Here is a 26,343-nt window from a genome sequence, read left to right on the forward strand (position 1 = left end):
GTTCGGAACTCGTTGGGAAGAGACACTTAGACAGGCTTGTGTGGCCCCATGGGCTGGGAATGGGCAATGGGAGTGTTAGGGAGGGTGCTGGAGAATGATTACAAGTCCCTGAGAAGGAAATAAGATGGGCCAGGGGTCCTGGACAGGTGCAGGCTTAGATCTAGGGAAAAGGAGAGGGAGGGAGTTAGCATAAATTGATATCCTGGCCCTTACACTGTTCACCATGATTTTCAAGAGGTGGAAGAGCCCATGACTCTGGCAAGCTCATAATGAGCCCTTCTCCAAAGCAGTCGTGTACGGAGCCAGGCTTCACAGAGGTCAGGATGGGACCAACCTCCTTAGCACTTGGAGGTGTGATTTGGGAAAAGCACAAGCACTGTGAGTTTGGGACAGTGAAGAGCCAGGCTGACTTCAGGGCAGCCTTGTCCATCTCTGATCATCAGGGCAGGAAGTACTGAGGGAGGAATGGGGAAGGGCTGTTGTAAGTAAGTGCTAAGGCCTGAGCACCTAGCCCAAGGAAGTGTAGTTACCATCACCTTACTTTTTGAGCTACCCAATATCTTCCAGAAGGAACATAACCCAACCTCTCCCCTCTCACTGGGGTTATCCATACCTGGAGCCTCTCAAAAGATGGACAGACTCGAAAAGATTCTGGCTCAGGGCAGGGAGTTGGGCAGGGAATTCAGAACAGAAACTAAGAGTGGCCATGATGCCTGAAGAAGCTATCAGACAACAGGGAGGGGGGATGGAAGGGGTGAGTCCTGTTCAAGGTCAAGGGTCTTCTAACCTGACAGCTTACTATATGCCAGGCACTGTGCATGGCATGGAGGAGAGTGATTAATAATGAAGAAATGGTTCCTCCCCAATGGAGCTCACAGTCTAGTGGTGAAACGGCCATTGAACAACTTGTTACAATACAATGTAATGCCAGTATCTAGAATACCCTGTTTCCCCGAAAATAAGACCTAGCCGGACAATCAGCTCTAATGCATCTTTTGAAGCAAAAATTAATGTAAGACCCGGTATTATATTACATTATATTATATTATATTATATTGTATTACATTACATTATATAAGACCTGGATTTATTTTACTATAATATAAGACCAGGTCTTATATTAATTTTTGCTCCAAATGACGCATTAGAGCTGATTGTCCGGCTAGGTCTTATTTTTGGGGAAACACGGTAATACTTGGCATCTATAAGCACTCCCCATTTGTTGAATGAATGATTGAGTATTGTAATGGGGGAAGAACAGGGCACTACAGGAGCCTGAGGCTTACTCAGCTTAGACATCACTGAAGACCTTTCTGAGAAAGGGACTTTTAAGTGAGACAAGAACACAATGGTCCTTGGACCACCCCCTGCACCACCTCTCCCTCTCAGAGGATATCCTCTCACTCCTAATTCACAGAGGAAATAGAAACCATCAATGGGGGAATGTCTTCAAACATGAAAACTTACTGACTTTAGCATCTATCCTTTTTTTCTTATTCCTAAAACCAATTGCTTCACCTACCATTTGGATCCTTTCTTTTACGCCCTTTCAAGAATTTTACACCACTGTTTATCCATTTTCTTTTCTATATAATCAACCTATCCTTCTCAGTGGGATCCACTATCTTCCAACTTAAATACAGAATCCTTCTTGACCTGACCCTCCTCAACCGCCACTTGCTGCTCTCCTGTCATCCCTGTACAGGTAAACTTCTTGAAAGAGTTGTCTTACTCACTGTAGCCGTTTTATCACTTCACTCTCTCCTGAATCCTTTCTAATCCTGTTTCCACTCTCAACACAACTCAGTAACAGCTCCTAGGAAAGTCAACATGACCCCTCTGTCATTTAATCCAACAGACACTTGAAGTCCTCATCTTGGTGGTACCCTTGGCATTTGACACTAGGGGCCACTCACCCAACTTTCACCCATGGCTTCCACCCGCTACATCGCCCAGTTTCCTTCCTACACTCTAGTTACTGTATAGTGGCTTCTTAGATTTCTTTGCTGGCTCATCTTCCTCTACCAGCTAGAGTTTCTCACGGCTTGTTCTTATGCCCTTTTGTCTTATGTCTTTCTCACCCACTATGCACTATAGGTATTCACTCATGCCCATAGCTTCAGTTACCATCTATACACTGATTTCCAAATTTACACCTCCATTTCAGACCCCTCATCTGCGCTCCAGACACGTTAATCAACTTTTTATTCAACATCTCCACTTGGATGTCTCAAAGGCCTCTCAAACATGCGCGCTCATGTTTCTCTCACTCACCCCTAAGTGGTCCTCTTTCCGGATCCTGGATCGTGGAATGATATGACCAACGATTCTGTTGTGCAAACCAGAGGTAGGGGTACCATCCTTGATACTACCTTCTCCCTGACTCCCTATACTTAATCCATCCCCAGGTACTGACAATTTTCTCTCTGAGAAACATTTCTAGATTTGATCTATTCTCCATATCCACTACCATCAACAATCCACACCAAGAACAAAGACCTTAAGACCAAAATTTGTAACATGGCCTCAGTTGTCCTGCTCAGTTATCCCTGCCTATCTCTCCAGCTCTGGCATTCTGTTCTCCAGCCTCATCGGCCTTCTTTGATTCCTCAAGGATAATATGCTGTCTCTTTCCACATGGTGTTTGCATGTGATTTCCCTTCTGCCTGGAACCTCCTTCCCCTACTTTCTCAGCCTAACTAACTTTTACTCATATTTTACCTCAGTGCAAATGTCACGTTCTCAGAGAAGCCTTCCTGGATTCTCTCTCCCTACCCACCAGACCAGTTAAGCTTGTGCTCTTTTGTGTTCCTAGGGCACCATCCACATTTCCTTCATGGTATTTAGTACAATTTGTAACTTTATTCTTATTTAATCCCCCCACCCCCAGATTGTCAACTCCAAGAGGATAAGGAACCAATCTATTCTGTTCATAATTATATCTTCAGTGCCTAACACAGTATTTAGTATATACTAGGTGCTCAAAGCATATTTGTTGAATGAATAAATGAACAAACAGATGCGTTTTTTAAAGGATCATACTGTGTTGAGAGTAGTTATAAGAAGGTAGGCAAGAGGGTATGCTATTAGACCAGTCAAGGGGAAAAAAATGATTGTGGCCTAGATTAAGTTTGGTGGCAGTGGGGATGGAGTAAAATGAATGCATTTAAAAAATATTTAGGTACCAGGATGAGACAGGACTCGGTGACATTAGATGTAGACGGTGAGGGAGTAGAGGTTAATCTGGAATGTTGCCCAGGATTACAGCTTAGGTAACTAATCAGAAAGTAGCCATTTCTGAGAGTTAAAGGAAGAACAGATTTGGAAGAAGGCTAGAGAGGGAACATAGGGAAGATAATTTAGCTTCGGATCTATAGGTTTGGATTCCTGCTGGACTTCCAAGAGGATGTTGTGAGGGCAGTTGGATATTGAATCTGGTCTGGGCCAGATATCTGTATCTGTATCTGTATCTATCTATCTCTATCTATCTATACCTATATCTCTACCTATCTATATCTCTATATCTATCTCTATCTGTATAGATATAGATATAGATAGATAGAGATAGAGAGATACAGAGATACAGATAGATATAGATAAATAGAGATGAAATTTGAAGGCTTGGGAGTGAATAAATACCCAGGAGAAAGTGCAGAATGAAGGAAGATCGCTCAGGACAGAACGATGAGCTTCACTGACATCTAAAGGAAGAGGAAGGAGGCATCAAATAAGATTGAGAAGGAGCAGACAATGCCAGGAGAGAAACCAGGAAAATGCTTCAAGGAGAGTTGACACACACCACTGAATACTATGAAAAGGTAAAGGGGATAACAGTAAAGTGTGCATTGGACTTGGCCACATAGAGGTCTCAGGTGACCTTGGCTTGAGCAGTTTCAGTGAGTATGAGAGACAGAAAACAGAGTGAACCGGTTTTAAGAATGAATGGGAAGTGAGGAAATGAAGACAGTAAGTGTAGACAAGGTTTTGTCTTTGAAGAGTGGTGTAAGTTGGGGCTATGCTGGAAGGTCTGGAATGCAAGAAATGCACAGGCAGATTCAAAATAGGTTCGGAACAACCTCTGAATTGGCGGTGGGAAAACTGCTCCTAATGAGTGCTTCTGTGAGTGCTAGGCCTCCTGGCAGAGCTGGGGACACAGCCGGCCCCAGAGCACACTTTTCGGTCGCTGAGAGCGACAGAATGCGGCTTGACAGTTTCCAGGCCTGGGACCCTGCAGGAAAACGTGCGGCCTCTGCTTACCTCACCCCACGTCCCCTACCCAGCCTTTCACCTCCCATCCCCCATCCCCCACCCCCCACTGCCCCTCTCTTCGCGTCTCCAATACTTGCCCCCTATTCATCCCGGAGGGGCAGGAGGTAAAGGTCCGGAATGACCGTGCTGAGGACCGAGGTGGAGCCTACAATGGAGGTGGGGGAACAGGAGATGGTGGGAATGCTCGCGGCGCGAGGACTGCCAGCGGAGATGGGGCCTGGCCGGGGGTACCCGGGCCCCCACGGGTAAAGGGCTGCGCAGTCCTGCGGGCCGCTGGGGGTCGGGATCCGGCCTCCGGGGCTGGGCTCGGGCCGGGGCAGCTCCTACCTGCGCGGGGAGGCCCCAGGCCGAGGTGGCGGAGGTGGCTCAGGCTGCGGGGCTCGGGCTCCGCGGCGGCTTCTCCATCACAACATCCCCCGCCCAGGAGCGCGCGGGCCGCGGGGCCGCGCCCCGAGCTGCGAGGGCGCGCGCGGGCGGGGGGAGGGGCGCCATCTTGGGCCGAGCGCGGGCGCGCGAGCGCGAGCCCCTCGGGGCTGCACTTGGACGCGGTGTCCCGAAGGGCCCCACCCAATACAACCCTGCGACCTCTGTGAGCCCACCGCGAAAGCCTCACGCCAGCAGCTACGCCTGCGCGGGGTTCCCGGGTCCCACAGCGCTACCCACGCGTCTGCCGACCCCTGCCCAGCCCGGCACCGCCCTCCACCCCGAGGCCCGGAGTCACCCTGCGCGTCGGCAGGGCCCCGCCCCGCACCCCCGTGGGGCGACGCACCCACCGGGTAGGAGCCTGGGTGCTGTGGCGGGGCCAGCCCGCAGCTGCGCAGGGAGGGCTCCGAGAAGGCAGCTTGCTCCGCTCTTGCGGCAGCACTCCAGGCGTCCTGGTGGAGAGGCGATGAGGACACAGCGCTGGCGATAATAATAGCTCGTATTTATTGACCCATTACACTGTGCCAGGCTCTGTGTTAAATCCTTTACATGCATTCACCTCGCGTCAGACTGACCCCTGTGAAATCGCCGCTGTTGTTATCCTCATTTTTCAGAGGCAGATGCTGAGATTCAGAAAGGTAAGAAGACTTGCCTGCAGTCACAAGATGGTGAACTCAGACTGGAACCAGATGTTTCTAGACACCCTACCCCGGCTGCTGAACATAAAGCTGTGACACCATGGCCTTGCAGGTGTCAATAAATCGCTCCCCAGTAGAAATACATAAGAGGTAATGAAGAAGGGGAGAATGGGTGAAAAGTCGAAGGAAGGAATAATGGGGCACAGTATTTACTGCAGATTGCCTGGATAGTGCGATCGTTCCCAGTGGTCAGATCAGTGGCCCAGAGGCCACCAAGGATCATGAGGGGGACTGTTACCATCCTGAAACCCTCTCATGGCTCATTCCTTTAAGGCAGAGGTTTTCATTTATCATAGCTACTACTGTGCAACTGACTGGAGGTGCCCTCAGGTTTCTAACACTTGAAGGTGTCCAAATAGAAATTCATTATTTCATCCCCTTTATTGGCCTTCTAAGAATTTTCACTGGGGTGAAAAAGAACGCCCCCCAACACACTCCATGTGCATGCACGCGCATGTGTACACACACACACACACAAAATCACACACACACAAGACTGGAGGCAGCTCCACTTCATCCATTCCAGAGAATGACACCACCATCTACTGGCTTGCCCAAGCTAGAAGCCTCAAGAACATCTTTGACTATACTTTCACTTGACTTAAAGTGAATATAAATGTTTTAATGTTTTATTATGGAAATTTTCAAATACGTACAAAAGGAGACAGAACAGTGTAATGAACCCTCATATACCCATCACTCAGTTTCAACAATTATCAACTCCTGGCCAAGAGTTTATTATGATTTGACAAACATCTATGATATATGTATGAACCATGTACCAGGCCCCAAGCTAAGTTTAGGGATCCCAAGATGAATCAGATTTGACTGTAATCCAAACTGGAGTATATAACATCTGATCCTGGTCCTTGAAAGATGAGTAAGAGTTACCCAGAAGAAGAAAGGTGTCCTCATTCAATTATTCATTCTATTTGGACTAATAATTATTATGTGTGAGACACTGTCCTTGGTGCTAAGCACACATGAAGAAACAAGATTCAGTTCCTGCCCTCTTGAAGTTTAAGTAACAGGGGAAAGACACATTAAACATGTGATTAGAAATGTGATGAGTATCTTGAATGAGACGTGCAGGATGCTAGGTAAGTGGACTAAATTTTGCCTGGGGAGATTTGGGGAGGCTTTAATAAGGAAGTGGCACTTATGTGAGGGGAATGGGGTGAAGGCAATAGAGGTCAGCCATGAGAAGAGAAAATTATTCCAAGTCAAAGGAGAAATACAAGAAGGCCAGTGTGGGTGATAGTGGAGAAGCATGGCAGAAGTGGAGCTGGAAAGGTGGGTAGGTTCCAAATCAAGAAGGGCCTTGTATGTTACGCTAAGGGTTTTAAAGTTTATTTTAAGGGCAATGGAAAATCATCAAAGGGTTTGAGGCAGGGGAGTGGCATGTCCTCCCTTGTATTTTAGAAGATCACCTCTGGCTGCTAAGTGGGGAATAGATGGGAAGAGAGCAAAATTGGCAGTGCAGGGACCAGTTAGGAAGCAATTGATATGGTCTAGGTGAGAGGTGACTATAGTGGTGGGACTAGGGATGGAAAAAATTATATAGGTTTAGTAAATATTCAGGAGATAGAAATTCATGATCAATTGACTGATTGGCTATGAAAGTGTGAAGGAAAGGACGCCTTCCAAATTTCTGCTTGAGCAAATAAAAAAATCCAGAAATATTATCAGTATATTTGTCTTCCCAATCCCATTGGGCAGGATGGCTGCAATATCCAGGGAAATCTCTTCAGGTAACCAGAGGAACACAGAGAGGATGGTCAGGGTGTGAAAGAGTAGTCTAATTAGCTAAGATGCAAAAAGGAAACTGTGCAGTTCACACACAGTGCAGTTTGACCCACACACAGTCTTCCTGAATCCCTGATCTCCTCAATGGGGGGAGATCTGCAAAGCCTCCTGATCAATGGGGTGTCAACCTGTGCCCTTCATCCATCCTTTCTCTACTGTTTCTCTTCCCCCTTCTGATGCTGTCCACGGCCTAGGAGCAAACAATAGCTTATGAACCACCTCAGATGCTGTGTGTTGTTCTAACCAATGTAGATCCCTCTGAGGCAGGAATCTTTTAGTATTATTCCCTTGGACTTATCAAGAAAAACTTGAATTAGAAGCAAATCCATTCAGAGTCACTTAATCAAGAGCACTGGCTTTATGCATTGCCAGGAATTTGGCACCCAAGTCACCTATATGGAAGAATAGAGCTTTCATCTGTATTAGCAGCAAAGTCACTACGTGGAGCAAAGGTAGCTTTTTCTACCACTGCGTGTAAGTATTGCTTTGGTATTTTAATTTTTCTTGTAGTTGATCCAATAAACCTTCTTTCTTCTGGGTGTTTGTTATCATTTGGAAAATCTATAAGGAGTAAAATCTTCCCAGATAATGTATGGAGTGGAATTTATAAGTCAGATGTTGGGCCTGGCAGGACTTCTTCAACATCCTTCTTCAGCAGGACTATTTTAATACATTCCCAGGGAGAGCATATAGGGTGAGAAGAGAAAAGGACTGAGGACTGAACTCTGGGAATGCCAACATTTGGGGAACCAGCAGAGAGAAAGAAGAAAACAGAAGAAACAGACAGTAAGAGGAGAATCAGGGGAGAGTAGTGTCATGGAAGAAATCCAAGGGAGGAAAGATTTTCAAGGAGAGAGAAGTGGTCAACAGCATCAAATGCAGCAAAGATTTCTAATAAGGTTAAGGCAAAAAGTATCCTTTGAATTTGGTAACATGGAGGTCATGGATACCCATGATGTGATCTGTATCATGGGAGGCAGAAGCCATAATGCAATGAGTTGAGCAAATGAAAATGAGGAAGTAGAGTAAGTGCAGAATGCCTCTTTGAGAAACTTGGAAGAAAGAATAGATAGTAATTGAAAAGTTATATGAAGCTAAAGATTCTGATTTGTCTTTTCTTTTTAAGGTGGTAGAGACTTGAACATGGGCATACACTACAAAAAGGTACCAGTGCAGAAGATGAATTTGAAAGTAAAGAAAAAAGCAGCTGAGAGATGGAGCAAGATCCTGGAGGCAATGAGAGGAGGTGGGATCAAGGGCTCACGAGGAGAACTGGAAACCTTAACTCTATAGGCTAAAGGGATAGGGGTGAGGACACGGGTGTAGATGAGGTAATTAATTAAGTGGGAGCAGGCAAGAGGTTGAGGTACTGCATGCCTATATTTTCAAAGTGTTTAGCTGAGGAAGGGACGGAGGGTTGCATGGAAAAGAAGAAAAACCTTACAAGATAAGTATTATCCTGTCATGAACATATTGTTGCCTTTGCTGTCGTTATCTGCGCAGCATCCATTCCCCATTTTACCGGCAACAGCACATCAGTTTTCTTTGAGACACGTCCCCTCACCACTATGTGGTTCAAATGGAAATCATTTGAAGTGAGTCCCACAACCCACTTCAGTGTTGGGCTCCTAACCCATGATTAGATCAAAGTAATCAATTCAGAGATGGGCACATGACTAAATCTGGGTCAGTGAAAATCAGATCCAGGAATTTTCCTGCAACTGTTGGGCAAGAACTGCTGGTAGAATGTAAGCCTGGTGGATATCTTGCCACCAAAAAGGATGAGCCTGCCTGAGAATGAAGCAGAGCTAAGGGAGGATGCCCGATAACATCACTTTAGCACTTATATTTACCTCTGCCTGAAGTCACATAAGTCAATACATTTCCTTTTTGCTTACACCACTTTGAATTGGGTCTTATCACCTGCAAACAAGAGTTATGATGAATACATGTGGCAGATATTGTATGTTGGTATTCATTCCCACATCCACTCTTCTATAATCTCCCCTGTACTAACAGGGCTGGAAATCTGAAAACTACAGTTCTCACCCAGTTCTCAAGATTTTTTTGTTTCTTTATTACAGCGAGGTTCTACCAATGGGAACCTTCACATGAAGAAGATGGGAGGAAGGGAAAAGTCCTGCTTTTGGCAGTTCATCTGGCAACATCAGCTTTTTTTTTTTTTTTTTTTTTAAGATTTTTATTGGGGAAGAGGAACAGGACTTTATTGGGGAACAGTGTGTACTTCCAGGACTTTTTTTTCAAGTCAAGCTGTTGTCCTTTCAATCTTAGTTGTGAAGGGTGCCGTTCAGCTTCAAGTTGTCCTTTCAGTCTTAGTTGTGGAGGGCGCAGCTCAGCTCCAAGTCCAGTTGTCATTGCTAGTTGCAGGGGGCGCAACCCACCATCCCTTGCAGGACTCGAGGAATTGAACTGGCAACCTTGTGGTTGACAGCCTGCACTCCAACCAACTGAGCCATCCAGGAGGCAGCTCAGCTCAAGGTGCCGTGTTCAATCTTAGTTGCAGGGGGCAGAGCCCACCATCCCTTGCGGGACTCGAGGAATTGAACTGGCAACCTGTGGTTGAGAGCCCACTGGCCCATGTGGGAATCGACCGGCAGCCTTCGGAGTTAGAAGCACGGAGCTCCAACCGCCTGAGCCACCGGGCCGGCCCGGCAACATCAGCTTCAGATTTTGCAAAGTGGGGGTAGTTCCAGCAGTTCAGCAATACAAACTTCAGCCACATCAGCAGCTAATGCAGATTTGTACATTCCAGCTCCTTGGTCTTTGGGGCACACCTTTTCTCCATTTTGCTTCTCTAAACCAAGATTAGTGGTAGTTTCCTGGTCTCTAGGTAGCCCTGCGTTTCCTCTTATGCTTCTTCAGACCTCCCCAACGACGTTGTAACAAATTTTTTCTACTAAATCCTTCTCTACTTAGAATATCTAGAGTGATTTTTGTATCCTTAACGGAATGTGATTGATGCAATACACATTCCTATTTTGCATACATGTGTGCATATACACACACATACACCACACACGAGACTCAGAGAGGCTAAGTTTCTCAAACCTACAGTTAGTAAGTGGTCTAGCTGGGACAGGTCTAACTCTAAAATTCTTACTCTTTCTCTGACTTGAAGTTGGTTTTTGTTCTTTTCTATGGCTAGATTAAGTAGAAGGTAAAGAAGACAGAGAAATAAGAGTATTGTTAAGAAAGTTGTTCAGATGATCAACTTTGATGTTCAGTGTGGGTAGGAAAAACATTGGCTTATAGGGAATGGAGGACTGGGAGATAATATAGGGATCATCTGTCTCTATAAAGTCAAAGAGCTGGAGAGTGAGAATTAAGTTGTGAGGGAGGCAGAAGGAGAAGGATAAGAAGTGGTCACAAGTGAGATGTTGGAATTTAAGGAATTGCTTCACAGGTGAATGATGACTACAGTCAGAGTTGGGCCACAGTAATTGGGTGGCTGAAGTGGGGACTTCAGCCATTGAGAGGACAGAGTCAGAAGGTTGATAGGTGGTGGCCATAAGGATGGTATGGCTCACCTGCATGATGTCAGAGGAACTGCCAGATCTGCATTTAATCTGCATAGAAAGAGGAGGAGAAATGGTACAGATGTGTGTGGAGTCCTGCCAATGCTGGCATGGACGGAACAGCTACAGGGAAAGGAAGAGGGGCCCTGGGGCTGAGCCTGGTCTCAGTTAAAGCTAGAGGTAAAGAGACAGAAAAGCATATTGACCATGGAGTGTGTAAAGAGTATGGAGAAGCTTATTAACCATGGAGTGTGAATTCAAGAGGAAACCATGGAAAGTTTGGGAAGAAGAGACACAATGATGAAGGGGAAAGAGGCCATGGAGCAGTTTGGAGGTGAGATTCCTCACTCTCCCTCACCCTCCTATCCAATCCATCAGCAAGTACTACAGACTATGTCTTCTAAATAGTTTTTAATCTGCCCACTTTTTTTCATCTCCATTTCCACCCAGTGTCTAGGCTTCCATGGTTTACCACCTGAACTACAGCACCAACTTCCTCCGTCGTCTCCTCACATCCACTGCAGTCTCTTTTCACCTAATGTCCACTCTGCAATAGTAAAGGAATCTTTCTAGAATGTAAATCTCATCACCTCACTCCCTTGTCTAAAATCCCTCAGTAGTTCCCCATTTCCCCAAAGATAGACTAAATCCATGCTTCCTAGCCTGACATGGACCCCCCCCTCCCTCAATGAGCTGCCTCACCTCCCACCAGCTCATCACTCAGCCCCTGTGCTCAGCCCTGCTGAGTAGCTGTGGTTCCCACTCCAGACTGTCTCTTTTCCCTGGATTTTCTTTGCTCATATTGCCTCCTCTACCTGTTATTCTCCCTGGCATGGTAGTGCATAGTAGCAGTAAATATATATTTGCTAAAGGAATTACATACGAGGTCTGACAATTAAGTTCACAAACTTGTTGCGACAATGTTGCTAACCTTAATTGATGTCAGAGGGATTCTTCATTAAGAATTTGTTCCAACTGGACAAACAGTTAATCAAGTTTACTATTTGGAAGTGCTGAAAAGGCTGTGTGAAAAAGTTAGACAACCTGAACTTTTCGCGAACAATTCATGGCTCTTGCATCACAACAATGCACCAGTTCTCACGACACTGTCTGTGAGGGAGTGTTTGGCCAGTAAACAAATAACTGTATTGGAACACCCTCCCTACTCACCTGATCTGGTGCCTAATGACTTCTTTTTTTACCCAGAGATAAAGGAAATATTGAAAGGAAGACAATTTGATGACATTCAGGACATCAAGAGTAATACGACGGACAAGAGCTCTGATGGCCATTCCAGAAAAAGAGTTCCAATATTGCTTTGATGGGTGAACTAGGCACTGACATTGGTGCATAGCTTCCCAAAGGGAGTACTTTCAAAGGTGACTGCAGTGCTATTCAGCAATGAGGTATGTAGCACTTTTTCTAGGATGAGTTCGCAAACTTAATTGTCAGACCTCATACATTCTACTCATCTTTTAAAATTCAGCTCAAGTGTTATGTCATATATGAGGCCTCTCCTAACCCACTCTCCATCCAAGGTATTGCTGCCTCCACTCTCCTTTATATATATAGTCTTTCATCTTAATGTCTAGTTCACTTTATTGTATTTATCTGATTCCTTGTCTGTGTTTCCCTCCTGACTGATGGAATGGCAGATTCTTGAGGGCAGGCACTATCCAATTCATCCTGTCACTCCATTGCCCGACACACTGCTCTACATATGGCAGGTACTAAGTGAGTGGATGAAAGAGCATGAATTGGGCCTTTTCTTGTAATTCCTTGAAGACAAGCTATAGGCTTCCTTGCAATAGAGCAGGTGGGAGAAGAGAGAAAGAAGAGACTTAGTACTTCCCCTTGAGAGGAGGAGGTTAACCTTGAGTACCAGAGTTGCTGGGTAACTGTTTAGACACCTCTAGTCTCCCTGACATGAAGCAGCAATGGCCCCAGATGTAGCACATGAACTGAATAAGTCCCAGACCTTAGACTCTGGCCTTGTTCTCACCCCTCAGACTGAAGGAGGGACAGCCAACCCCACGAGGAGAACCATCTAGACACCATCAGGGGAAATCTCAAGATACTTCTTGGGAACGGACCCCACATCCCTGGTGCCTGGTGCCTAACCTCTGTTACCAGCCCTGGACAACCTCACATCCTGGGTAGAACCTCATCTAAGAGACCCAGATTCATCCTCTGTCGCCCCTGTTCCTCCCCCAGCCATCGAGGCTTGGGAAGGAACCTTAGTCAGTTCTCCTGAACCAGAGGAACCTGGTGCCTTTCAGGAGCCACTCTATGGTGCAGCCTCCAGTGCAAAGCCCCACAAAGCAAGGGGCAGCCAGGTCTGGAGGGGTTTACCCTAAGCCAGATGAGGTCATGGGCCAGAGTATGGGTCTATTTCCAGGGCCCCTTCCTGAGAGAATCCAAAGGGTGGGTTTGTGTCCATATCCATTGTCACTGGGAGGTGGGTAGACTTATACCCATTTTATGGAAGAGGTCATTGAGACTAGGATATGGAAGCTCAAAGTGAGGGCCCCCTACTAGAGTCTGAGGCTATTTTTTGAGTCCAAAGGAAACCAACCTCTAACCTCTGCTGGGTTGAAAAGGTACAGGAGGAAAAGGTTGCCTATAGTCCAGGCCCACTCCCCAGGCAAAAAGTTGTCAGTAAGTTTGGAGCCAAAAGCCTTGGTCCATTTATGACCAGAAAAGAATGAACCACTGCCACCTCCACCAAGACACTGCACCACATAGGCCCACACTCACGGGCCTAGATGGTGCAGATCCCCAGGGGATTGGAGGTAGCCAGCAGGACCCCCAGAGGAAGTGTTCTGTGAATGTGTTTCATGGTGCCAAGTCCCTGAACCACTCCTGCTGTCTTATCCCCAGCTTGCCTCTGACACACAGCTGGTGTCTCTCTGGTTCCCCACCTCAACTTCATTCCACTTGCTATGCCTAACTCGTGGCAACCAAAGCCTTGTCTTCTGGTGTCGTGCTGCCTGAACCACCTGGAACCACAACTTGAAGGCTTCCATGGTCCTCAAATGGTAACTCTGAGTCAATCCACTTGGCACATGCATAGCTGCCCCTAGCCCTGTTTTCCTTGTGGCTAAGCTGTGGTCAGTTATTAGCAGGATGGGTGAGAATCCCTGCTCTGCCTCTTGCTATGTAAATACAGCAGCTCCTTTTCCTGCTTTTGATCCTCCATTTCCCTCTATGTGTACATAGTCCAGAAGAAGCCAATTTAAGATCTGGATTTAGAATCATCTGGGCAGAAGTGAGATTTGTCCCTCAGCCCTCCTCTCCTTTGCTCCTGCAGCATTATTTGAGCTAGACAGCCTCACAAGAGATATTACTAGCTTCTCAGTTCAAAGAAAGAAGTGAGATTGTTCCACAACCAAGGCCCTTTGATTCAAGTGAAGAAGCCCTCCAGCTTTATTGTAAGGAACATGGGGGAGGGGCTGGGCCAGACTCACATCAGGAGCCCTGTCAGTGACTGCAGCCCAGGAGGCTGTTCATTTTCTGGGGCTGTGGAAGGGTCTTGGCTGTAGTCAGTTTTTCCACATCACTGTAGCAGTACAAATTGGGTCCATGGATGAGGTACAAGCTGGGACCACTGGCTGAACATGAGTTAGGGCCGAGGGCTTTTTCTATGCACAGGGCCCCATCAACCTTCTCATGGGGCCAAGCAAGCTCCGTCCACACGGCTTGAGCTCTTAACTTCAGGTCCAGCCACCACAGCCGCCGTCCTGGGAAGAAGGTACCAAACATAACATGGCTTCCACATCATGGGATCCTGACCTAACTCTTCCCATGATCTGATGGGGATCTATGCTATGGAGAAGTTGCAGGACAAGCCACCCCTTAGCACCCAGATGCACCTCACCTGCCATGACGTGGAGTTGAGAAGACCCAGGACAGATAAAGGCTGCATCCACAGCCTCAAGTTTGATCCCAGGAGGGCTCCCAAATTCCTTCTCCAGCCGCTTTGGATAACCATCTACGAGGGTATAGCCTCCCTTTGTCAGGAAGATATATACCTGAGTGCCCTGGAGGACAAAAGACGTTAATCAGCACAGAGCTGGATATTCTCCCAATCTCTACCTCAAACCTTTCTCCCAACACCTACCTGGACCAGATAGACTTTATTATCCCAGGAAAAGGCAGCATCAACTATTGAAGGACCGTTGGGCCACTGATGGACAATGGGCCAGCTATGCCACCCATCCCGACTGGTATCCAGACGCCAGTAATGGGACCCTGTGGGGTATCAGAGACACTTCTAGTGCTGATGATAAATGGCCAGGCAGGGAAGAGGCAAGTGACAGATGCAGGGGTGAGTCCTGAGAGAAAGGAGAAAATGCATCCAGAGGCCAAGAGAGAAGAGGCCTCATGAGAGGGAGTAGGGAAGGACTTGATCGACAAAGTTGGGCGTTGTGACCTGATTGGAACTGGAGTCAGTAGGGGCCTGACAGAAGGACAAGCACAGAGTACCAGTGCCATGCGGTTTGGTGCGGGCTCCTGACACATCTCACATGTCCGTGTGCAGAGATTCTAAGGACAATGAGAGCTAGTGACTAGAAGTTAAAAGGGAAGCTCCACAGCAAGCTTCCACTGAGTGTTCTCTAAGAGTGATGAAGTGGCTAGACCAGTACCCTAATTTTCTTCTCGCCTTTTCATGACAACTTACTCAAGGGATTGTCTGAGCTCCTAACCTTTTCTTCCTCAGCCCACTGTACTTTTACTTCTGTTTCCCTCTTCCATTGTTCTTTTCAAGGTCACCAGTATCCTCTAACTTACCAAATAAAATGGTCCATTCTCTGTCTTCCTCTTACTCTACCTCTCAGCACCATTTGACTGCCCACAAACCCTTCTTAAATATCATGTTTTGGATCTTGGCTCCTGTGACACCAGACTCTTCCAGTGTTTCTCTTATTTTTTTTTGCCTACTCTTCAGCCTGATGTCTAATATTGGAATCCTCCTGTGTGGGCCTTTTCTGTAACTACACTCGCTCTCATGGTGATTTCACCTTGTTGAAGGCTTGAAATACCATCTACATGCTGATGACTTTCAAGCTCTGATGGACCTCTCCTTTGAGTGTCAGGCTAAAAGTCTACTGCGTACCTGGAATGTCCATTTGAGGCCACTAGGCACCAAAAACCTAACATGTCTAAACTGATTGCTGCCCCCACCAAACACACACACACATACACACACACACACACACACACACATTCCTTCCTAGTTTTTCCCAATTTTAGAAAAAGGAACCACCAGTCACCTAGTTGCCTAGTGAACTAAGTCATTCTTGAAGTCTCTCTTTTCCCTTCCTCACTCCTACCAATATCCAATCCATTGGTTAATGCTGCCAGCTTGACTTCCAAAATACGTCATGATGATTCCTTATTACCTCTGCTGCTATTATCCTAGTTCAAGCTGTCATTACCTCTAATACAGACAACTGCAAGAACTACTAGCTGGATTCTCTGCTTACACAATTGTATCTCTATGATGTATGTTCCACAAGAAGCCAGGGCGATCTTCAAAAAAAAAAAAAGAAAAAGTCAGAACATATCGCGGTCCTGCTCAAGAACACTCCTGGCTTCCTTTTACAATTGAAAATCCTTCCCAGGCCTATATAATCTACCTCTTTTCAGGCCACACACCAGCTCCTTCACCATACTCCAGCCCAGCCACATTGGCCGCCTTTCCTGATTCCTCAAAATATCTGCTGTCCAACCTCCCTAAAATGCTTTTCTGCCAGTGCTTTATGTGGCTAAATACTTCTTATCACTGAAATCTCAGCTCAAAGATCATCTCTTCAGAGAACGGGCCCCTCATTCTTCTCACCTCTATCCCATTATCTTGTCTTATTTTCTTCACAGCTTTTTTGACACATTTTTAATTTAACATTTTAATTTTTAATTTATAAGTCATTTAATTTTAAAACATCAATGACTTACAAAATTTATTTATACTAGCTCCAAAAGGTATTTGAGAATAAAAAACATTCTCATGTTCTCAGAACACTTCACAGCTATTAATACTACCTGAAAGTATTCTCTTTTCCTCTTTCTCTTTCGTGTTGTCCTCTCTCCCTCTAGTGGGCTCTCTGAGGGCAGGTGTCTTGTCTGCTGTGTTGACTACGGTATCCCAGTGCCTAGAACAATGCCCAGTGCCTATCAGACACTTGATAAAGATTTGTTGAATAAGCAGCTGGTGTTCTTGCAGCAGCCACAAGTTATCTTTATAGCTATTTACTGGGCATGTCATGGTGACTACATATCTACCTTCCCCTCCTACTGAAACTACCCTGCTCATAACCCTTATTTTGAGAACCAGAGCTATGCTGCTCTTTGTAGAGAGGAAATAAGTGATGAGCCCCTGATCCATCAATAGCCAATTCATAGGCTGACCAGCAACCACTTTAATGGGGTGGAATAAAAATATGGGCTGGGCCAGTTAGATTCCCTCTCTGGAAAAAGACAGCAACTGAGGCAGTTATCAGCTAGATCTGAGGCTGAAAGCTCACGAATAGAGAAAAGGTAGAGGGAACATGGTGGTCCATGTGCAAGCCAAAGTTGTAGAAAAGAAGAAAGAACGGATAAGAAGCCACGAAGTAGAGAAAAGTGAGAGATTTATCAGAGAGAGGAGAGGACCAGCCCTAAGCTGAGCAGCTGGGTCACACTGGTATTGTCACCAAGATAGTGAGTTCTCACCTCAGCTGTATTTTTAGCATAATGGTGTTCGCTCCATGTCTGGGTGCTCTCTCGACAGCTATGGAATATGCCTAATACTTTTGATTTAGGAGTCCAGCTGCCTTCTATTCATGGTCACATGGCTTGAGGTTCTGTGATCTCTCCATGTCTGGGTGTTCTCTCTACATCTGTATATGGGCCCCCTGTTACCCTGTTCCCTGTACCTATCTATCTATCTATCTATCTATCTATCTATCTATCTATCTATTCTCTCTCTCTCTCTCTCTCCCCTCCCCCCCCCCCCGCCCCTTTGTCTGTGTGTCCTCCCAATGGCCCCATGCTCTCATAGCTGCATGTTCTCCTGATATGTAAGTGTTCTTACTATGGCATATATTCTCAGTATAAGGCCTACATATTCACTGCAGGTGTGTGTTTCTCAAATGTATGTTCTCATTATAGCCTGCATTACTGTTGTGGGGATATGCTTTCTTTGTGTCTGTGTATTTTTCATTATAACTTGGTAGTCACGTTTTATCAGATTTGTCTAGGAGTTAGTAGCTTAAAATGATTTTCGCTGCTCTATGTTCTCATCTCTATTTTACATTTGTATCTGATCACACATATGTCAGGCTGAGTGTAATGTGGTTGTTCACTCTTTCTCTTGGAGCTGTTCGCAAGTGTGAGCAACACTTATCACTATCCGCTTGACTAACCCCAGAACATCCTGATGTATCAATAGATGGCTTTTACCAATTAATGCTACAAGTCTGGGGAGAGGTATCTCCACTGGCCACTCATAGGAGAAATCTCCTCAGGCTAGTGAAGCTATCTCCTAAAGATCTAAGGGACCCAATACTTCCCGGCTGATGTTCGGCACTGGGAACATGTCACACCCAGGTAATGCTATTCTCAGAGGCCTGGACATAGGAACCAGGCACCTAGAAAAAGATGGAGCTCCTAAGGATAAGCTGAAGGGGAACCAGAGGATCCGGCAAGACATGCAAGAGCAAAGGTAATATGAAGAGTCATAGGGACCCAGAGAGGTCCAGAGAGGAAACAGACCTGTGACTAGAAGGTACTGGGAGGCAGAAATTAGAGGCCTGGACAATGAGAGACAGGTTGAACAATATGCATCAGAGGTGAGAAATTAAAAAAAGGCAAGGTAAGGATGGGGGCTGAGGGACAAAATAAGGGACATCATTGATGAAAATGAAAGAAATATATCAGAGATGGGAGACACATGAAAGAGATGGGCGGTATGGAGGGCAGAAATGGGGGCTTAGGGGTATCTCTCACCACTGAAGGCGTAAGTGGCACCATGGTTGTCAGACAGCAGTGCAGACAAGACTAGATCTGGCCCACAGCGCGTAGCCCCATAGCCATGGTGGGTACCATTCCCATGTCTGGTCCCATTCCTGTGTCCATGGCCTAGGGGAAGAAATAGGCAAGGGGAACACAGACAGAGGCCAGATGTCAAAATGAGGTCCGAAGTTGAAGAGATGGCTAGAGTTAGTGGGGTGTGGACTTCCCCTATATGAGAACAACTGGTAAGAACCAGAATGGACATGGGGCGAGAGCAAGGGCCAAAGTGCTATAGCACAGAGTTAAGGTGGGAGGTGGGGTATATGGGGCCTGCAAATTCAGGGAAGGTGGATGGATTCCAGGGGGTCCCAGGGTCTGGGGCTTTCTTACCTCTGCCAGGGCAGCGTATGAAGTAGTCGCGGACATCCAGAGGGTACCTAGGAAGCACCTCTCCCGTCACAGGGTTGAAGCGCAGGAATTGGTTACCCTGGAAGCAGTAGTAGCGGCCGAGCCACCGAATGGCAGAGGAGCAGTTCCCAACGGCTGGCCAGATACGCTCCTTTTTGGTTCGTGTAGCCAAGTCCCAGAACCATATGTGGTCACCTTTGTCCAATCAATCAACAAGCATTTGGTGAGGCCAGCCTATGCCTTCCCTGTGTTTGCACTGAGATCCAGGATGGCCAGATATGATCCTGGCCACATGGAGCTCACAGCCCAGCAGGGAAACAGGTGAAGAGAGTGATCATACAATAAAACTCAGCAGCAAAGCACACCTGATCAGCTCAGCAAGGCCAATGGGGAGACTCAGGGAAAACCTCCTAGAGAAGGTGACACTTAAATTAAATTTGAAGTAGGAGCTACAAGGCAGGAAGTCCAAATAGCAGAAAGTCTGAGGCATGAAGCAAATTGGGTGGACAGAGAACAACATAGAGTTTCTGGAGCTTCATATTCAAGGTAAAGGTGTGAGAGTTGAGGCTGGAGGGTTAATAGGCACTTGGTCATGGAGAACCTTGTACTAAGGAATGTAGATTTGTCCTAAGGGTCATGGGGAACAATGAAGAACTTTGAGCAGAATTACACCTACTTTCCCCAGGATAACTTTCTTTCCTTTCCCTGCTTGAACTTTAGACCATAACTCGCCTACTTCATCCCTTCCTTGGGGAGCCAAAAAGTGGCTCCACCACCACCACCATTCCTATCACTACCTCTGTTACCAGCAACTCACCATTACTCCAACCTCTCCCATTCCAGCCTGGACTGACCTTGGAAGAAGAGGATGCCCTCATCTTGGCATTCTCCACGGTGACATTCCACAGCTGCATCCAGTGGGGATGGGATTCCAGGAAACTCTTCTTGGAGCAACTTTGGGTCTTCTTTCTCTTTATTCTCATGAGGGTACACCCAGACTTTGTCCCCCTGCACACAAAAGCACTCTGTTTTTACCTGTGCACCTCCACATCCTGCCATTCTGTATTTATGCACAACAGCTTTGATGTGTTGCACTTACACAATCTGCTCCTGCAGCCCCACACACTCTCAGGCCATCTGTGGACAAAAACGAACTGTCCCCTTGCACAGTTTGTGCAAATCCCATCATTATTACTACAATGCACACATCTGATTATGTACAACAGTGCACGCCTATGGCACACTTATCTGCAACCCCATTAGTCTTGGCAAATAATCCACAAATAATCATCCTGCAGTCATTCATCCATTTACACATTAATTTGTCCATTCATTCACTCACTCCATTCATTCATTCATTCATTTCATTTCATTCAAGAATGACTACTACACACCAGACATAGTATTGGTGATAAAGAGATGACAAGACTGTCTCTGCCTTCGAGGAGTTTACTATACAGATGCAGAAAGGACCCTACCATCCTAGCCACACAACCACCAAGGTGGAAGCATGTGAAGTGCATTGGGAATGTAGGGGAGTCCCTAAGTCTGCCTAGAGAATTCCTGGAAAGTTCACAGAGGAGGAAGCATTTGTGCCGAGAATTGAAAACAGCAGAAATTTTCCAAGTGGACAAGTATGGAGCGGGTGTCACCAGCAGAGGGAGCAGCGTGTACAGAGCATACTCAGAGAACCACGTGTATTCTCATACAGCTCACACAGTGAATGTTGCAGGGTGGGAGATAAACTTGAAAAGATAACCAAGGGCCAATTCTCAAGACCCATGTGCACCTGGCTTGCAGGAACGGGCAGGTGATGATGACATTTACTGAAATAGGAAACACAGGAAAAGGGGTTGATTTGTAAGGAAGATACTAAGTTCAGTTTGGGGAATGCTGAATTTGAGGTGCCGATGGACCATCTAAGTTGAAGATGTCTGCCAGGAAATTGGAAAGATGTGTTAAGCTCTGGGGAGAAGCCCAGATCTGGTATCCATAACATAGAGAGTCCTCAGAGCCAAGGCAATGTTGAAGATCACCAGGAAGGGCTGGGATGGATTCCCAAGGAACATTCCAGGATGGCTAAGGATGAGAAACCTGAGAACGAGCAAGAAAAGAGGCAGGAGGGAAAACAAAGCTGGCAGTGAGGACCACCCCAACCTCACAGTGCCTTTGCGCAAGTCAGGAGAAGGCACCCCTTCCTCTGAGCAGACACAGCCTGGGCAGGGCACACAACTTGGTGAGCACAGTAGGCTGGATTTCACCCTCCACTCACCCCCTCAGCCAGCACTCATTGTGTTGTGAACAACCTGGCCGTCATATGAAGAGGGCATGATGCAGAAGCCAAGAGAAGAAATTGCCACAAAGGAAAGGATGTCCAACAGCGTGAGGAGTAGCAAGAGGTCTGGATGAAGATTAGGACTGAAGAACAGCCCCTGGGTGCTGTGCCTGCCAGGCCCTCATGCACATACTCCCTTATGGGAAAGAAAGGCACAGTGGGAGGAAACCTGGAACCTATTGGTAAGGACTCCATGCCAGGGCCACTTGGAGGAGAGTCTCTCCTGTTGATTCCAGAACTTCCTGGCCCAACCCTGACCTTGACCCAGCAGTACCTTGATCAGGAAGACGCTGTCATTACCATGGCGGAATGCAGCATCCACGGAGCCGGTGAAATCCTTCCACGTGTCTGAGATCAGCTCCCGGGCCCAGTGGCGACTCTCCCACACATACTTCCCTGGAAAATGCATACTCACTGAGAGACCCAAAACAAATTTCTGCCCTTCTGAGATAGTTACAGAAGCTGTGGATGATGCCCTCAGATACTTCCTAAGATCTCTCACAGATAGATATACCCTCGGTGAAGGGGCCCAAGTCTGAAGTCCCAAGTACCCCAACCCCAGCCTCTCCTACCTTTAAAAAACAGCATGGCTCCACTGGCATCCATAGTGGTCGCATCAAAACTCCAGCCATCTGAACAGAAATCTGAGGTGGAAGTATGGAGATGGCAAAGTAAAAGACCAGTTGGATGATAAAATGCAGAGACACAGCTGGACAGATAAATACTCTCAGGGAGTCAGGGACTCACCGAGCACATCTGGGTCCTGCTTGATCCCATTCCCACCTTCAGCTCCATTCCCAGGGGCACTAGTCCTAGAGAGAAGACAGAGGGATGACCGGGTCCACTAGGCCCAATCCTTCTTCCTTAGCTCCTGACCCCGAACTTGCTCCAGGCCCAAAAATTAGCCCTATCCCACTCTAGCCCAGGCCCCAGTTCTCCTTCCCCAGGGCCAGCTTTACTCACGAAGGAACAGGGTGGGCAATTGCCAGAGACCAGCACAGGCCCAACAACAACCCCAGTCCAACTGGTGCTTCCAGTGCCCGAGCCATGCTGAGCTGGAGAGGTCACAGGACAGCTCTGGGCACCGGGCTGAACTCCCTATATAGAGATGGCAGTGGTGCCACCCCCTCCTCCAAACCCACTGGGAATGAGCTGTCTCTCAGGATTAAGCCAATATTGGCTGATTACATCAGTGCAAATAAGGTCAGGGTCTGGACAGAAAGCTGCGTCCAAGACTAACTCTTCCCGGCAACAGGCCCCATCCCCCTTCAATGACAGTCAAACAGTGACAAGCCCATGCCATTGATGGCCAGCTGTGACTCTCATCATCTTGGTGATGGATCTGGGTGCCCATAAGATCAAGGAAGGGGATGGACTGATGGAGGATCACCTTTCTGTGGTTGGATGCACCTCTACAATAGGGAAAGAGTGAGGAGAAGGAAACTAACATTTTTGCGTACTAAGTGTCAAGCCCTGTTCTAAGACAGCTAAAGACACTGATACTTCTATGTACTTTGTAACCACAAACACATATGCAAACATACTTAGAAATATTCAGAGAACAGCTATTTCCAAGTTCCACCAAGGGCTTTTCTGGGGCAGTCCCAGGTCTCTTCAGCTTTGCCCTTGATGGGTCAATAAGCTTTCACCGTGGTCAAATGTACAAGTCCCACCCCCTGCCCCACCCCCACTGGCAAAGAACTTTGCAAAAATCACCTGAGATGGAAGGGCTGACAGTAATGGGACAAGAAGGGGTGTCTCTCTTCCAGAGAGCTCTGCTAGTAATTAGTCTTTCTCGGTAGTTTCCACATTAAGGGGAAAGTGTTTTATTTACCCATCACAGAATAAATAGAACTGTAATGGGTTTCACAATATTTATACCTATTCTTGCTGAAATGCTATCTTCTCAATGAAGCTTTTCTTGACCGCTTTATCCAGCCATTTCAGATCCATGCTTGTTTCCTTTACATCACTTATTAAAACTTAAAATTATTTCACCTGTCTACTTATTTGTTGCTTTTTTTCTTTATCTAGTTTTGCCTATCTTGTTTACTATTATGTTCTCTCCACCACAAATAGTACCTGGTGTATAATAGGTGCTCAATAATATGTGCTGAATGAAAAAACAAATTTCAAGTACTGACTAGTGTTGTAGCCAAATTTCTGGCAATTTCCTTACTCCTGGGGGAAGGGGAATATCAGGGACTAGGGTGTTATGATGGGAAGTATACGAGTATTGTGATCAAATGGTCAAAGATCTCCTGGTCACTGCCCTTCATTTTATGGTTTTGTTTCTCTTTCCTGTGGATATGTTGGTCATATCCACATATCCACAGGAAAGAGAAAGGATGTGTCCAAGCCCCACATCCTTCTTTCTCTAGCTCTGGGACCTCACCTGCGATCTCTAGTACCTGCTATCTTCAGTATTCCCTGGGTCCTCTCTCAGAACCTGCCCCACTTCTATCTGAGACTTCCTCCAAAGTCTGAAGACAAATATAAGCAGAGTCAATTACGGGCCAGGCTGAGGTTCCAGGACCCCTGTTCCCCAGCCCAGCCTGAAAGGGCCCTGATCCCTCTCCGATGGCTCTGTGCTCCCTTTTCTATTCTGCAAAGGCTCCTCTCAACAGGAAAACAAAGATTTCTGGGACCTCTGGAACAACATGTCACCAGGCCTCTGCCAGTGCCCTCTCCTGACTTACAAATAAAAATGTGCCTTATTAGCATCATTCCTCCCCATAAGTTAGTGGGCAAAACTGGACTCCCCCAAACCCTTAGCAGCATGGGCAATGCCGTGGCTTCTATGGCAAATGCCTGACACCCACCTTCTCCCCTCTACAGGGCAACCCTGGCTGGACCTGCTTCTCCCCAGCTGCTGAGCACTGAGCTCTGGAACCAGACTCCCCCTCACCTCTTCTTTCTCTCTCAGCCTCTAAAATCCTATGGAACCTTCCTGGGATTCTCCTTCCTGAGTACCTTGCATCAGAAATGCCCTCAACAACTGTGTCTGGCTCCAGAACTGTGTCTGAAAATCCTAAAGATTTCACTAAGTCTGCCTGGGGAGATGGAAGCCTTCACACTGAATTATAAACACCCCCCACCCCCAAAACCCACAGTGAGTGTCCTCAGTATTCATTTTATCAGGGCCCTGCACAGACTTGCTGATCCAGGGCTGCAGCTTTCCCTCTGACCTGGCATGTTTCTCCGAGGGGAGACAGCACATATACTGGATGATGATTTTTCAGCTTGGCCTCTTCTTCCTCATGTAGTTCTGGTTCCCTCACAGCACCCCTTAGTCTATCAATCCCAGAAGAGGACTTTATAGCCTCTTGTCACTGTTGTTTCCTAATTCGCTTGTCCAGCCTAACATGGCTTAGATACCATTATAGGAGCCTTTCTCTTCACACCAGGAGTAGGCCAGCAGAGTCTCTGCATGGCAGGCAGTTCAAGTTAAAGCTCAAGTTCTGAGCAGGATCTATCTATTTGGAAACCTAGCATGTGGGTACGTTGGCCATCCTGGTGTTGGTCACAGGGCACAAGACAACTCTTCTCAGAAGATCCAAGACTGGGCTGGCCTTGCTTCTCTTCTCACTTGAGGTGGCGTTTCTTCTTATCCTGAGTCCTTCCCAGCTCTGGCAAGAGCTGGAGAACCTGCTTGTCCTTACTTGGACCTGAGCACCCCCTGGTGGCCACAGGGATTAGTGCACTCCCACCCTTAAACCAGCTCTCACAGCCTTCCTCCCTCACTCCTCTCAGCCTGGCTGTGAGGCTTCCGTGGCACATCTCCTTCCTCTGCAACCCTCTGCTGCCCAAGGTTTGGGGACCTCAGTCTCTTGCTTGATTTCCTGGGGAATTCAAGCCCTGAAAAATCCAACAACCTCCTTTTTAATGTAGTCTTCTCAGTCCACCTCACCAGCAGCTTTCTGGCTTCCCCCACAGGGGGTCTGAATGTGGGCCTGCAAATGTCTGCATGAACAGAGCTTCCTCCTGCATTGCCAGGGGCCACATTTAAGCTTGATACAGACCCACTGTCCCTTGGAACAGCCATGTCAGCCTGCCCTGCTGCTGATCCGAGTTCTCTGACCTCAGTCATTTCTCTTGGGCCACTGAGGGCTGGTGTGCTCAGCCTGCTGCCTGTGGCTGTGTGCTTCAGGGAGCAGAGACTGGATTCCTCCTTTCCCGGGGCTGAGAAGGCTAAGGGGTAAAGCTCCAGGCAACAAAAAGTGCTCACTGCTCCCAAACTGACTCCTCCAACATGCACATTTTCTCTTGTTCTGTCCACAGTGGGCTTTCCTGCATGGTCCATTCTTGTTTCTCTGAATAAATCATTATAATAATATTTTCCTCATATCTGTGGGCATGTGTATGTGCCTGGCCCTGTGCTAAGCACTTGATAGGGATTATTTCACGAAGATATATATATATATATATATATATATACACACACACACACACATATACACTATAAGTCCCATTTTACAAATGAGGACACCGATATTAGTATCTTAGCCAAATCCCATTGCTAGCAAATGGTAGAGCCACGTTTAAGCTCTGGCTGCCTGACTCCTTGGGATGTGCTGCATACCCTATCAAGGAGTGTCCTGGTACATATTTAACAGCCAGCTCTCCAGAAGGATAAAAGCCCTGATTTGTAACATTTGTTAATTTCTGTGGTGTAAATACCTGTCATGGTCATCTTTAAGCTACCAACAAGACATCACCAAACGTGGAGGTGGGAAGAAATGCACAGTAACATACTACTTACTATATGGTATTTCCACCATGCAGATATGATAGATATAAATTAGCTCAAGAGCACAGGTCATGGAAAAATGCAGTAAAATAATTAGGAAGTGATGAGTTTTGAGTATTTATTATC

General features: G+C 46.7%; 2 protein-coding genes and 1 long non-coding RNA gene across 6 annotated transcripts in view; 1 reads left to right on the forward strand and 2 right to left on the reverse strand.

The window, feature by feature from the left end:
* Positions 1-5,276, reverse strand: part of APBB1 (amyloid beta precursor protein binding family B member 1) — a 23,443-nt gene extending 18,167 nt beyond the window's left edge. Inside the window, exon 1 of one of the 2 annotated variants that reach the window (XM_019755850.2) lies at positions 5,043-5,276. In XM_019755850.2, the coding sequence (XP_019611409.2) occupies positions 5,043-5,247 (205 nt within the window). In that variant the 5' untranslated portion in view covers positions 5,248-5,276. Of the gene's footprint in view, positions 1-4,596; positions 4,978-5,042 lie in introns of those variants that run through there. The other variant, XM_074335882.1, reaches the window with a different exon arrangement.
* Positions 5,194-24,868, forward strand: LOC109460457 (uncharacterized). 3 transcript variants are annotated; one of them, XR_012497499.1, is made up of 5 exons: positions 5,194-5,330; positions 8,323-8,442; positions 9,281-11,066; positions 11,939-12,138; positions 24,306-24,868. It is a non-coding gene; the product is annotated as an uncharacterized LOC109460457 (long non-coding RNA). The 3 variants fall into 3 exon arrangements; XR_012497498.1 differs by lacking the exon at positions 24,306-24,868 and adding an exon at positions 13,613-14,359; XR_002139507.2 differs by lacking the exon at positions 24,306-24,868 and having other exon boundaries at positions 11,939-14,359.
* Positions 14,130-22,587, reverse strand: HPX (hemopexin). The gene is made up of 10 exons (XM_019755870.2): positions 22,431-22,587; positions 22,215-22,279; positions 22,040-22,111; positions 21,742-21,863; positions 19,987-20,140; positions 19,115-19,327; positions 18,719-18,850; positions 14,853-14,983; positions 14,610-14,772; positions 14,130-14,472 (listed from the first exon to the last, which is right to left on the reverse strand). The coding sequence occupies exons 1-10, from the start codon at positions 22,514-22,516 to the stop codon at positions 14,213-14,215; spliced, it is 1,398 nt and encodes a 465-aa protein (XP_019611429.2). The 5' UTR covers positions 22,517-22,587; the 3' UTR covers positions 14,130-14,212.
* Positions 24,869-26,343: the final 1,475 nt, after the last annotated feature.

This window comes from Rhinolophus sinicus, linkage group LG06 (genome assembly GCF_036562045.2).
Source record: "Rhinolophus sinicus isolate RSC01 linkage group LG06, ASM3656204v1, whole genome shotgun sequence".
Taxonomy (NCBI): Eukaryota; Metazoa; Chordata; class Mammalia; order Chiroptera; family Rhinolophidae; genus Rhinolophus; species Rhinolophus sinicus.